A 14544-nucleotide genomic window follows, 5' to 3' on the forward strand; every position below is an offset into this window, starting at 1 on the left:
TATATTACATTCTCGCTCTCTAAATCTCGCTCTCTCCAACATTCTCGCTCTGAATCTCGCTTCCTCCTAAAATCTCGCTCAACATCTCGCTCTTTCCTACTATCTCGCTTTGAATCTCGCTCTCTCCTTAATATGCTTCAGCCTACTTATGTTCCTTGTCGAGGTTGAAGTTTCGACATGTGTCTTCAACCTTCGGCAACTTAATATACAAAATTAGTGAGATTTCTGTCCCTTGTCGAGGGTGGATGTGTGTCGAAACTTCAACCTTCGACAATCTAAGCGAGATTCGCGAGATTTCCCTTGTCGAGGGTTGAAGTTTCAGCCTATGTATTGTTTCCAAGTTTTTCTTTGTTTGTCGAGTTCTCAACGTTTGACCTCCACATTAGTCGGGTTCTCAACGTTCGACCTCTAGCCTCGAACTCCCAAAATAACAATATTTCTCTAATAAGTTTTGAAAACAACAATATTAATATTAAAAGTCCGGTTTTTGTTTCATATCTAAATACTAAAATTTACACATAAAAAGAGAGAGAGAGAAATCCACGTCATATTTAATGAAAATTTAATTATATTACTAATTAAGATAAAGAATTTAGGCTGAATACATATTTGATAGAATTTGAACTTATATTCCAATTAGTTACTAATTAAGGTTATAATTTGATTTACTTATGAAAAATTATAATTTAAATTGATACATTCTAAAAAGTAATTTAAATTAAACAATTATTAGTTTGATGTTTTAATTGAAATAACTCCCAAACTCACTAGTATGAATTAGTCTTTTTTTCAATATTTTTTAAAATTTAAAATTGAATTATTTCAAAATATTGTAAATTTGAGGAACACAATGGATATAGAGAAAATATAATATAATAATAAATATAATATAATATAATATAATAATTAAAATTATGAAAATTTAGTTAAAATTTGAAGTGGATTTCTCACCAATGTATGTGCTTTTAAGATCCATCAAATGTCATTATTTACAGGCAAAGTGACAATTAGAATGTGGTCTTATATGGACACCGAGCATGAATAACTACAAGGCACATGAGCAACAAGAAGATTGACACATGACTTTTAGGACACTAAGCAATGGGCATCTATTTATTTATATAATATTTATAATACATTTAAAATACTCCTTCTTAGATGCCAATATACATATGAAATATGCCTTGTTAAAACCTTACTAGGAAAAATTCAATGGAAAAAAAACCCTAATGAAGGAAAAAGAGTACATATTTCATATAATATATACTCCTAAAAGAATACAATATATTTACTCCCGCTCGTGAAAACATCACTTAAGATCTCTGAGTCGTTGCATTCCAATGTTGTGCACCAATTTTTCAAAAGTTGCGGTTGATAATGCCTTTATAAATAAGTCTACCAGGTTATCCTTCGAACAAATTTGTTGTATAGTAATGTCGTCATTTTCTTCAAGATTATGAGTGTAGAAAAGCTTCAGTGAGATATACTTTGTTCTACCTCCTTTAATATATCATTCTTTGAGTTGGGTTATGCAAGTTATGTTGTCTTTGTAAAATATTGGAAGATTTTTATTAGAAGACAAGCCACATGTTTCAAGAATGTGTTGAGTCATTGATCTTAGCCATACACATTCTCGACTAGCCTCATGTATTGCAAGAATTTCAGCATGATTTAAGGAAGTAGTTGTTATGGTCTGTCCCATCGATTACCATGATATAGCAATTCTTCTACAAGATAACCTGTTTGAGATCTAGCTTTGTGTGGATTAGATAAATATCCAGAATATGCATAACTAGGTAAAAATTTGATTTATTTGAATAAAACAAACTCATATAGATTGTTTCTCGGAGATAATGAAGTATATGCTTAATTATGTTCCAATGTTTTTTGTAGGAGAAGAACTATATCTATCTAATAAATTTACTGAAAATGCAATATATGGTCTTGTATTATTAGCTAATAAATATTTGACTCATGACCATAAGCTAATTGTAATGGTGAGTATTTATAATAAGCTACTGGCGTAATGCGTATAAGTGATGTTGCATGCAAAATAGCATATCCCCATACAGATAAAGGAAGCTTAGCTTTCATAAGTAGTGGTCTTGCAATTAATTGCAAACATCTTATGAATGATTTTGTTAAACCATTTTGTAAATAAACATGAGCTACAGAATGTTCAACATTTATCCTATATACAATAATTATAAAAAACTTGGGATGTAAATTCACTAACATTATCAAGATGAATGGTCTTAATTGTATAATCAGGAAATTGTGCTCTTAACTTAATTATTTGAACAAGTAATCTTGCAAATGCAAGATTTCGATTTGATAATAAGCACATGTGTGACTATCTACTTGATGAATTTATTAATACTATAAAATATCTAAACGGTCCACATTGTGGGTTAATAGATCCATATATATCACCATGAATTCGTTCTAAAAATGAAAGTGATTCAGTTCCCACTTTAGCTGGTGATCATTTAATTATTAATTTGCCTTGAGAGCAAACATCACATGATAATTCATTAGATTGAAGAATCTTCTTGCTCTTCAATGAGTGTTCACTTGAGTTCTCAATAATTCTTCTCATTATTATAGACCCTGGTTGGCCCAATCATCATGCCAAATAGCAAATATATCTGGATTTATGAACTTCGGGTTCATTGTTGTATATGTTTCAATTACTCGTATGTAAGTATAAAACAGTCAAGAAGATAAAGCATGAAACTTTTCCAATATACGTTTTTCATTTGAGACAATAGAGGTAATATATAGATATTCCATATTATTTTTATTATCGGTCTCAATATGATAACCACTTCGACGTATATCTTTAAAACTTAGAAGATTTCTCTTTGATTGACTAAGAACAATGCATTATCAAATATAAGTTTTGTTCCTCTAGGCAAAGTAATGTTTATTTCTCCAAAACCTTTGATCAAGTTTGCAGAACCTGATATTGTATTTACTTTTGCTTTCAGCATTATCATTTTGGAAAAGTATTTTCTATTTGTAAGTATTGTGTGTGTAGTTACACTGTCTGCTAGATATAGATCTTCTTTGCTCATTTTTTAATCACCCAACAAATGAGAATGATTCATGTTTCTTCATTAAAAGAAAATAATTATAATAAGAAAAACAACACTTAAAATATACAAAAGTTATTAAGAAAAACCATGTTGATAGATAAAAGAAAACAAAAACATTAAGTTTAGATATTCTCAAAGTCAAAAGAAACACTTGAAGTTCCATCAACTATGCCAATCTTCTCTTCAGGAGATCTAAAGAAGTTTTCCAAATCCAAATTTATCCTGGTATGCAAAATTTGCTTCCACATTTTTCTGTTTTTTCTTCAGAGAGGCTTGATAGAGTAAACTAAGTTTTTTGACGTACGATAGGTATGTGACCAATGCCCAGTCATTCCGATGGGAAGCATTTATTTCCAACACTCTTTGACTCTTATCTTGTGGAGCTTTTCCTTTGTGATCATCATTTTGTGTGGTTATTTTGAAATTTGAATGATCAGAACGACCACCACAAAAATAATAATCATTTCTTCCTCTGCCACGACCTCAACCTCGACCATGATTATTAACATTGACAGCATCCACTTCAGGAAATGGTGTTGTTTCAGTTGGTAGAGATTCGTGGTTCTTCATCAATAACTCGTTATTTTTTTCGGCCACAAGAAGTCATAATTTTAGTTCAGAATATTGTTTAAAACCTTTTTAGTTCAGAATATTGTTTAAAACCTTTCTCTCGGTATTGTTGCTGCAAGAGCATATTCGAGACATGAAATGTAGAAAATGTCTTCTCTAACATACCAACATCAATAATTTTCTCTCCGTATAACAAAAATTTTGAATTGATTTTAAATAATTCGGAATTGTAATCACTTACTGATTTAAAATCTTGTAGCCTCAAATGCATCAACTCATAACGAGCTTTAGGAAGAATAACTATTTTTTTATGATCATACTGTTGAATGAGAAATTTTGGATCAATCACAAATTTCCAAGTCATTTACTAAATTAATGATAAAATTCCAAAATATTAAATTTTGGAACAATTAGGAATTGACATGTGTCCCGAATTGAAGTTGAAGATAAATTTCGATGACGCCATGTGGTTTCATCATGGTCTTTGAATCGAATAAGATTAATGTGACCCAATTTGATATACTTATTTGGGTTAAATCCAGTCGAGCCCAAAAATAGGCTTAATTTGGCCAAAAAGCCAAAGTAGGTCTAAGACTAACTATTTGGGCTTAGGGGCCAGGCCCGTGGACCAGCCAAGCCCAAGCCCACGAAGCCCACTAAAGAACTCTATAAGTAGAGGAGAAATCCCAGAGAGAAGGGGAAACAATTGGAAGACTCCTAGACTCTTGAAGCTGCACACTCTTTGAAGATACAAGTCTCCTGAAGATACAAAGACTCTTCCAAGACTTCGACTTCAAGAACGTCATGTACTCTGCTCCTTTAAGTCAAGCACACACATTCAACTGAGAGAGAATCAGAGGATCAAGTACTAGAGATCAAACCACATCGCATCAAATCAACATCAACACCAACTCAAGTTCACTCCACGAAATAAGTTTCTCCAGAAACCTCGTGCGTACAAATTGGCATGCCCAGTGAGACCTCCCTACCTCTCATATATCTCTCAACATCCAAACAAATCAATGACACCAAAGAAAGATGCATCTAAGGTAACTGCTGCAAATGACTCCTACACGAGACCTATCACCTATAGTCGTTCAAAGGAGTGATGCAGAAGCAAAAACAAGGTTCTGTCATCGAGCACAACATCTTGAGGTAGATGATAGAATCTTCTAAAGGCGGGATTTTCATCAAGGAGAATCCACTGTTTGATGCCTTTACTTATACCCCCAATAAGTCAAAAAAGGAATCATACCTAGATGTGATTTCTGTCATGATGACGGACGTAACAGCTTAAGCGGCCATGGCAGAATGGAAAGAAAGATAAGTTTTCTGATGAAGACCGTTGAGGAGAGAGATCATGAGATCACTGCCTTGAGAGAACATATGCAGTCTCGAGAAGTTATTAAATTATGTCAAGCTTCTATTGTCAAAGCAAATGATAAAGGGAAGATCGTGTTGCAAGAGAATCAATCGCAACAATCAGCTTTTGTTGCTTCTCTGCCAATTCAACAGCTACAGGATATGATCATGACCTTCATAAGGGCTTAGTATAGAGGCCCATCTCAGACCTCTTTTATGTATTCCAAGTCGTACACCCAGAGAATCGATAGCTTGCGAATTCCTGTTGGATATCAACCCTCGAAGTTGTTGGGATTGGTATCTTAAATCTCCTTGTAATCTCATAGTTTGTAAACTTTGTATAAACATATTTTTGTTAATAAAATAAGTGTTGTTTTATAAGCATATACTCAATCTAATAAACTAAGATCCTATATTGTTTTATATAATTTAAACAAGTATGTAGAGACATACAAGTGGATCTTATTTAAATAATAACCTAAACAGATGTAGTAGATGGATAAGGCTGGGTACCTTATCCTGGTGACACTATGGATACGGCTCGCTTTGTAGGTGTTACAAGTCTTCTAAAGTGCTACAAATGATCTGATCCTGATCATTTATTTAAAGACATGTGAGCGAGAGTATCCTATACAAAGAGTTTGAATAAGATCGGACTACGAAATGATTAATCTCTTTATATAACGTCATTAATAATAGAGACTTACATTTCACTAGGATGACCATAGGTGACATGACCTGAATCCAAGGTGAGTTGTGAACTCATGATCATGAAGGCGGTCCTTTGATCTGTATGGGTGAGAGTGACCAGATTGCCAATTCAATAAGCCTATAATTTTGGGGATTCGTTTGACTGGGGAGCTGGGAACACAGCTATCTTTGCTCTTAAGTTAGAACAATTAGGGTTTCATCCTTTCCCGATGCAGGGGCAAGTAGATAAATTGCTCATGATAGCTTGTAAAAATACAAGTTATCTTTGCTCTTAAGTTAGAACAATTAGGGTTTTTAATGATAATCTCTCCTCTTTTTTAATATAAACGCATGGATTTACCTAAACAATAGCAATTTCATGTAAAAGAAGTTTATCACTGAATATCGCGGCGCTAACGCACTGTTTTGCAGGATTTCAATGCAAGAACTGACATTAACGCATTAGACAAGTGTCGCAGGAAAGACGCTAACGCATGAGCCATGCATCGGAGGGAGTTTAACGCATAGAAGATTCATTGCTCTGGACTGATTGTGTCACATCACCACTTGCAAGCATGGGCACCTGTAACAGGCGGTGTCTGAAAAACTTCCAGCAACAGGTGGCATCTGAAAAGCTTCCAGTGGTCAGGCGGCCAACCAGGACATGGAGTTTAATGCTGACCAGGGCATGGACTTAAATGCTGCCCATCCTCCAAGTGGACGAGACCAACGCCTATAAATACTTGAAGACCCTCCAGAGTTAAAAAGTTCAGACATTAGAAGCTTCCTACTCTCTGTAAAATTGTCGACTTAGTTTAGTTTGTAGAAGGTGTGCCGAGGTGTAAGACGATCGAAGGAGCTTAGAACCATCACCACCGCCAGCCAGGGAGTGGAGAAAGTTATTCTTGAAGAAGATACTTTGTCCACTGCTCATACAAGTGATTGTACAAAACAAGATTGAGCCAAAGAACTACTAAGAGATTGTATTCTTTGGCTTGACTCAGTTTCCCTCTTAATATCATTTTCATTTCATTTCGATTGAATATAGTTCTTTGTAAAGACTCATTGATCCTTTATAAAATTCATATATTTGATCCATCACTTTTGCTATTGTTCATCTCCTGTTATGTTGAACGCATTAGTACTTCATGCATAATTCTGTTCCAACGCCTAAACCAACTTGACAACTTGGTGAAATCTTCTTAAACTTAGTTGTTCGAAAGAATAGCTAAGCTGCATTAAGTAGAATGCCTAGTACAACTAGAGATAGACTTACTGGTGTTTCTTGCATTCTAAGTTAGACGCATGCACCCTAGAGATAGGCTTGTATGTTATTCGCATTGAGAAGTGTTGAATAAGGTCTAACGCATGAATAGAAAGATAAGCAAACTATCCCGTTTCATCCACATTACATAAGTTGTGTGCAATTATCTTTAACCGGCGTGCCCACTTACTTAAACTCCATTTTCACATGATCCATCGTTTTTCACTCAACTCTTTTGTATTGTCTTGCACAGGCATAGCATGTTAGTGTAAATAATATATCTTTCGCATTTATTTAGGAAAAACCTCCTACTGCAAGTATGACGCATAATCTGTGTTTAGTGAAACTGAATCCTTGTGATCGACCCTAGACTTGCCAGGAACCTAGATTAGATTTATACTCGGGTTTAATCTAGGAAAACTTGAACGTCATTATAAGGAGTTGTGTGCTCTCTGTGCATAATACTAACGCCCTAACGCGTTGCATTTATTTAAACGCATCAAGGCATAACGCAACACTTATACTAAGACTTTATTCTTCCAATCTGTTTTACTCTATACACTCCTAACGCACCTCACGTTAGCGAACGAACAGCTCCCTTAAGGACTGATTTTGGGGCTTGAACATAGTGGCCATACCCTCTTCTGGCTTGAGGGACTTGGTCATAGTTGGACTATGACTTATTGTTCATTAGAAGGATTAGTGGTACTTAAGGAGTTAGATGTAACTGCAGGGACAAAACGATAATTTTGACCCAGCTGTACTTACGAGCAATTTGTGAAGGGCCATCGCATTGTTGATTGGTTATATCCAATGGAAAAAAAATTTATCTATAGTGCGAATAGTGCAGTTGTCGATCTTTAGTGGAATGACCGAAAATTAACGGATGTTGAGTAATTTAATTAAAGAGTTTAATTAATTATCCAAGTACCGTTGGAGCTTCAATCTACAGGTCCATAAGGTCCCCTCTATAGTTCAACAGAGATTTAATTGAAAATTATTTTTGGATTAATTTGAAGTGTTCAAATTAATTGAGGGAATTAATTATATATGATATAATTAATTATATATGTGATATAATTAATATATTGTATTTGATGCATTATAATAGAAGGTAATATGAGAGGAATTTGAATATGATTCAAATACTAATTATATAAATGAGATTCATATAATTAAATTTAATATAAATATGATTTATATTAAATACCGTAAATAAGTTGAAAGGAATTAAATATTTGGACATGATCCAAATATCAATTATATGAATGATATTCATATAAGTGAATTTACTATAAATGTGATTTATATTAAATGCCATGTATAGTTAAGAGAAAATGCATCTATAGGTTCTATTGTATTTTATATAATATGTAACTATAGATTATGTGTTATATGGGATATAACATATAATTTATATACATATAATAAGGTTGTCATTATATGTATAATTATTATTAAATTAATATTAATTAATTAATAACTCCCTCCCTCTATTTTCTCTCAACCAAATACATGACGAAAAGGGTCAGAGAGAGAATGATAATGATAATTCATCTTCCTCCATGAAACACCGAGAGAAGAGTTCTCTCTGGAACAAATGAAAAGAGAAGAAAAATTTCTTTTCCTCCCTCTCTTCCTCTTCATCTCATTCCCTTTTCCAAAATCCTAAGGTAGAGCACACACCTCCTGCCATTCTCAATCCTAAGGAGAATACAAGAGGCTCCGTTTTGTGATGTCTCTTTTGGATTCTTGAAGAATAGTCTTCAAAGGTAAGGGTTTCTAAAACCCTAAGTTTTCCTTTATTAATGCTTGCTATAGTTTATGTAAATGCATATCTTATTCTTGATTTACTGTAAAACTTATATTCAATAGAAAATGGATTTGGGACAATCTTGCTTCTGCTCAAGGTTCTCTCCTCAATAGAGTTCCTTTAGAAGTTCCAGCAATTCAACGGAGAGTGCAACCCAAAATAACATATTGCCCACTTTGTGGAAACATGCAAGAATGTAGGAATAAGGGGAGACCTGTTAATTAAGCACTTTGTCAGAACCCTCAAAGGAAACACTTTCGATTGGTACATTGACTTGGAGCCTAAGACAATTGAAAACTGAGAGCAACTTGAAAGGGAATTCCCGAACCGCTTCTATAGCACTAGACACACTGTCAGCATGATGGAGTTTACGAACGCCAAGCAATAGAAAGGGGATCTAGTCATCGACTACATCAATCGATGGAGAGTTCTGAGTCTGGATTGCAAAGACCGACTAACCAAACTATCTACTATAGAAATGTGCACCCAAGGTATGCATTGGGGACTTCTCTATATTCTACAGGGAATAAAGCCCCGTACTTTTGAAGAATTGGCGACACACGCCCATGACATGGAACTGAGCATCGCTAATAGGGGAACAAAGGATTTCTTGATCCCTGAGGTGAAGAAGGATAAGAAAGAGATAAAGAGCGTTGAGAAGATTGTGAAAGGCGCCAGAAAGGAATCGATGCTCATTAATGCAATCCTGCTGAAGTTTTCCTCGAAAGGGAAGGAGAAAAATATTGAAAAGAAGGACGATGGAGGTGAAAGACTTCGTCTAACTTTGAAGAGAGGTAGGAAAAAGTTTATCCATTTTGACTCTGATGTTGCGGATATGTTTGAGCAACTACTGGAAAAGCAGCTTATCCTTTAACATCCTGATTTTATTTTGTAAATAAGTTTTTTTTTTTTTTTTTTTTTTTTTTTTTTTTTTTGGCTACTTAAATAAATTAATGAGATTTATATTTTTGGGCTAAGCTAAAATATGATTTAATTATTTGGAATTAATTGAGTTTTATTTTGGCTTATATTTTGGGAGATTTGATTATATGTGGAGATAATTAAATGTGTATATTAGATTCTTTTTTTAAAAGAAAAAGGAATATATATATATAAGTATATATATTTTTTGGGAGATAATTAAGGAATTTGTTTTTTTTAAGGGAAAAGGAAGAGTTTAAATTGGTTATATATATTTATGGAAAGGGTTAAAGGAATGAAAAAAAAAAGGAAAAAGAAAAGAAAAGAAAAAGTTAATTCTCTCTCTCTCCTCAACCCACAAGCACGCCAAACCCTTCTTTCTCTCTTCTTCTTTTTCTTTTCCTTCCAGCCACCGTCGTCCGCCTTCCAGTCGCCAACCTTGCCGTTTCAGTGCTGCCGCAAGCAACGTCGCTGTGATCCCCTAGCCAGCGCCGCTGCAAGCAGCCTCACCTCGCCGGATCTCCTCGCTAGCGCCGCCGCCGTGATCTCCTTCCCGCGAGTAGCGCCGCCTCCTTACCGTTTCATTTGCCGCCACTTTTTTTTTTTTTTTAGATTGGGTAAGAATTGGATTATTTTGGGCAAGTTTGGTGTTTTTTTTTTTTTAAATGCCTCTTGGTGTTGGAAACAATTTTAGTTGTTACCCATTGTGTTTACTTTCAGAATTAGGATTTTTGGAGATTTCGAGGCGTTGCTAACAAAGAAAAGACCATTCTCTTCATCGGAGAGTTTTAGTTTGGGTAAGTTTTGTGTAAGTTGGTTGGTTATTCTTTTGGATTGAGAGTAATAGTGGAAAAAGTAAGTTATTGATTTTGGATTTAATTCTTGATCAGATTGGCTAATTGAATCAAGTTTTGGAATTTGTCTTGGATCAAGCCACAACTTTGGATTGATTCAAGTTTTCCAAAGGTTTTAAGGAATTATTTGCATGGACTTTTGTGACCAAGTTGAGGTAAATGATACTATTACCTATGCTTTCGTGCCAGGCGATCTAGATTAGACCTATCAAGTTACTTGGTGAACTCTAGAGCATGATTTTGTTTGGCATTATGTTTTGCTAGTTGCATGGTATTTACAAGTATTATGAGCATGTTAAAATTCCAAATCAGTACTGATATTATGTATATGATGCATGGATAGACCAGTAGAGCGAGTTATTGTCTTGCCTTGACTTGTGTTATTATTATATTTGACGGGTGTGCCTATGGGCCGCTAGACATGCGTGAGCCGACAGGTTTACGTTCATGTTACTTTTATTTTCATGTTTCATGTTTTTACAGTGTGCCTACAGGCTGCTAGACATGCGTAAACCGATAGGTTAACGTTCATGTTATTATCATGTTTGACGGTGTACCTACGGATCGTTAGACATGTATGAGTCGATTGGTTCACATTTATGTTATTATTATGTTTGACGGTGTGCCTACGAGCCGCTAGACATGCGTGGGTCGATGGGTTCACGTTCATATTATTATCATGTTTGACGGTGTGCCTACGGAATGCTAGACATCAGGAGATAGACTTTGCTATCGAGTTGGAGCCAGGCACAACTCCTATCTTGAAAGCATACGGAATGACCCCGGTAGAATTGAAGAAACTCAAAGTTTAACTGCAAGAGTTGTTGGATAAGGGTTTCATACACCCTAATGTGTCCCCTTCGGGTGCGCCAGTGCTGTTTATGAAAAAGAAAGATGGTTCATTACGACTCTACATTGACTACAAGGAACTAAACATGGTGACTATAAAAACCAAGTATCCGCTTCTCAGGATTGATGACTTGTTTGACTAGTTGCAAGGAGCTACAGTGTTTTCTAAGATTGATCTTCGGTCGGGGTATCATCAGTTGAGGATAAAGGACAGTGATATTTCCAAGACAACTTTTTGTTCGAGGTATGGGCATTATGAGTTCGTCGTGATGTCATTTGGGTTGACAAACACTCTTGTAGTATTCATGGACCTGATGAACAGGGTGTTTAAGGAATTTCTTGACACCTTCGTGATAGTCTTCATAGATGACATTTTGATTTACTCCAAGACAGAGGCAGATCACGAGGAACATTTACGAAAGGTTCTAGAGACCTTGAGGGCGCAACGGTTATATGCTAAGTTTTCCAAATGTGAGTTCTGGTTAAAGCAGGTGTCCTTTCTAGAGCATGTGGTGTCCAAGGAAGGTGTATCTGTTGATCCTGCAAAGATCGAGGCAGTCACAAGTTGGTCTCGTCCTACCACAGTTGGAGAGGTATGTAGTTTCTTGAGGTTGGCGGGCTATTACCGTCGTTTTGTGAAGGACTTTTCCCATATAGCCACCCCTCTGACCCGGATGACCAGAAAAGGAGCTTCCTTTATTTGGATTAAGGCTTGTGAGGATAGTTTCTAAGGTCTCAAGATAAGGTTGGTTACTACCCTAGTTCTCACCGTACCAGATGGAACGGGTGGTTTTGTTATCTACAGTGACGCCTCCAAGAGAGGGTTAGGTGCGTGTTGATGTAGCAAGGTAAGGTAGTTGTTTATGCCTCTCGCCAGTTAAAGAACCATAAACTGAATTATCCTACACATGATTTGGAGTTGGCAGCTGTTGTTTTTGCTTTAAAAATCTGGAGGCACTACTTGTATGGCGAGAAGATATAGATCTTCACCAACCACGAGAGTTTAGAATACTTCTTCACTCAGAAGGAGCTAAACATGAGGCAGCGTAGATGGTTGAAGCCAGTGAAGGATTATGATTGCGAGATTTTGTACCACCCAGGAAAGGCAAATGTAGTGGCAGATGCTTTAAGTAGGAAGGTAGCCCATTCAACAACGCTTATCACTAGATAGAGTCTTTTTTGTAAGGACCTTGAGCGGGCCGAGATAGCAGTGGTGGTAGGAGAGGTATCTGCGCAGTTAGCCCAATTGTTGGTACAACCAAGTTTAAGGCAAAGGATCATTGTTGCTCAATGCAGTGATCCTTACTTAGTTGAAGTAGCACAAAAGGTGAAGACAGGACAGGGTGGTGAGTTCTCCTTGTCAGCAGATAATGGTCTTACTTTTCGAAGACATTTATGTGTACCAGCAGATAGTGACCTCAAGAACGATCTGTTATGGGAAGCTCATAACTCCCCATTTTCAATACATCTTAGCAATACCAAAATGTACCAGGACCTAAAACGTTGCTACTGGTGGAATAACATGAAAATGGAGATAGTAGAGTTTGTTAGTAAGTGCTTGGTGTGCCAGCAGGTAAAGGCCCCAAGACAAAAGCCAGCAGGCTTGTTGCAACCTTTGAACGTACCAGAATGGAAGTGGGAGCATGTCTCGATGGACTTCATTGTAGGTTTTCCGCGAACAGCGAAGGGTGGGCCCAGTTGTATATGAAAGAAGTGGTAAGATTGCACAGGGTACTAGTGTCCATCGTGTCTAATAGGAACCCTCGATTTACCTCCAGCTTTTGGAAGAGCCTTCAGGAAATATTGGGTACACGTTTGGATTTTAGTACGGCTTTTTACCCACAAACTGATGGTCAAACTGAGCGTTTAAACCAGACACTGAAGGATATGTTACGTGCTTGTGCACTAGAGTTTGTAGGGAGTTGGGACTCTCACCTGCATTTGCTAGAGTTTGCCTATAATAATAGTTATCAGGTAACCATTGGCATGTCACCGTTTGAGGCCCTTTATGGGAAGAGTTGTAGGTCACCCGTATGCTGGGATGAGGTTGGTAAGTGGAAATTACTAGGACCTGAGTTAGTGTAAACCACGAACAAGGCAATATAGAAGATTAGGGCCCGAACATTGACGGCTCAAAGCAGGCAGAAGAGTTACGCTGATGTTATGCGTAAGGACCTGAAGTTTGAGGTAGGTGGAAAGGTGTTGAGGTTTGGCAAGAGGGGTAAGTTGAACCCTCGTTCCATTGGGCCATTTGAGATCTTGGAGCGGGTTGGCCCTGTAGCATACCGGCTGGCCTTGCCCCCATTTCTTTCTGCAGTCCACAATGTTTTTCATGTTTCCATGTTAAGGAAGTACGTAGCAAACTCATCTCATGTTGTAGATTATGAGCCTTTGCATTTAAATGAGAACCTGAGCTACGAAGAAGAGCCTATTCGAATCCTGGCCAGAGAAGTGAAAGTTTTGCGCAACAAAGAGATAGCTTTGGTGAAGGTTCTTTGGCAGAATCACCAGTTTGAGGAAGCAATGTGGGAGCGCCAGGACGACATGAGGATGCATTATCCCGAGCTTTTTCAGGATTAGAACTTTCGAGGACGAAATTTTCTTAAGGGGGTACAATGTAACATCCTTATTTTATTTTGTAAATAAGTTTTTTTTTTTTTTTTATGTTGGCTACTTGGATAATTATATGAGATTTATGTTTTTGGGCTAAGCTAAAATATGATTTAATTATTTGTAATTAATTGAGTTTTATTTTGGCTTATATTTTGGGAGATTTGATTATCTATGGAGATAATTAAATGTGTATATTAGATTCTTTTTTTTAAAGGAAAAGGAATATATATATATATATATAAGTATATATATTTTTTAGGAGATAATTAAGGAATTTGTTTTTTTAAGGGAAAAGGAAGAGTTTAAATTGGTTATTTATATTTATGGAAAGGGTTAAAGGAATGAAAAAAAAAAAGGAAAAAGAAAAGAAAAAAAAGTTAATTCTCTCTCTATCCTCAACCCACATGCACACCAAGCCCTTCTTCTTTTTTTTTTCCTTCCAGCTTTAGTCGTCGTCCGCCTTCCAGCCGCCAGCCTTGCCGTTCCAGCGCCGCCGCAAGCAACGTCGTC

The 14544-nt window shown here is 36.2% G+C and overlaps 1 protein-coding gene across 1 annotated transcript; it reads left to right on the plus strand.

The window, feature by feature from the left end:
- Positions 1 to 13584: 13584 nt before the first annotated feature.
- Positions 13585 to 14001, plus strand: LOC120088961. The gene has a single exon (XM_039046397.1). The coding sequence runs from the start codon at positions 13585 to 13587 to the stop codon at positions 13999 to 14001; it is 417 nt and encodes a 138-aa protein (XP_038902325.1).
- Positions 14002 to 14544: the final 543 nt, after the last annotated feature.

The sequence above is a fragment of the Benincasa hispida genome, chromosome 10, assembly GCF_009727055.1.
Source record: "Benincasa hispida cultivar B227 chromosome 10, ASM972705v1, whole genome shotgun sequence".
NCBI classification, from domain to species: domain Eukaryota; kingdom Viridiplantae; phylum Streptophyta; class Magnoliopsida; order Cucurbitales; family Cucurbitaceae; genus Benincasa; species Benincasa hispida.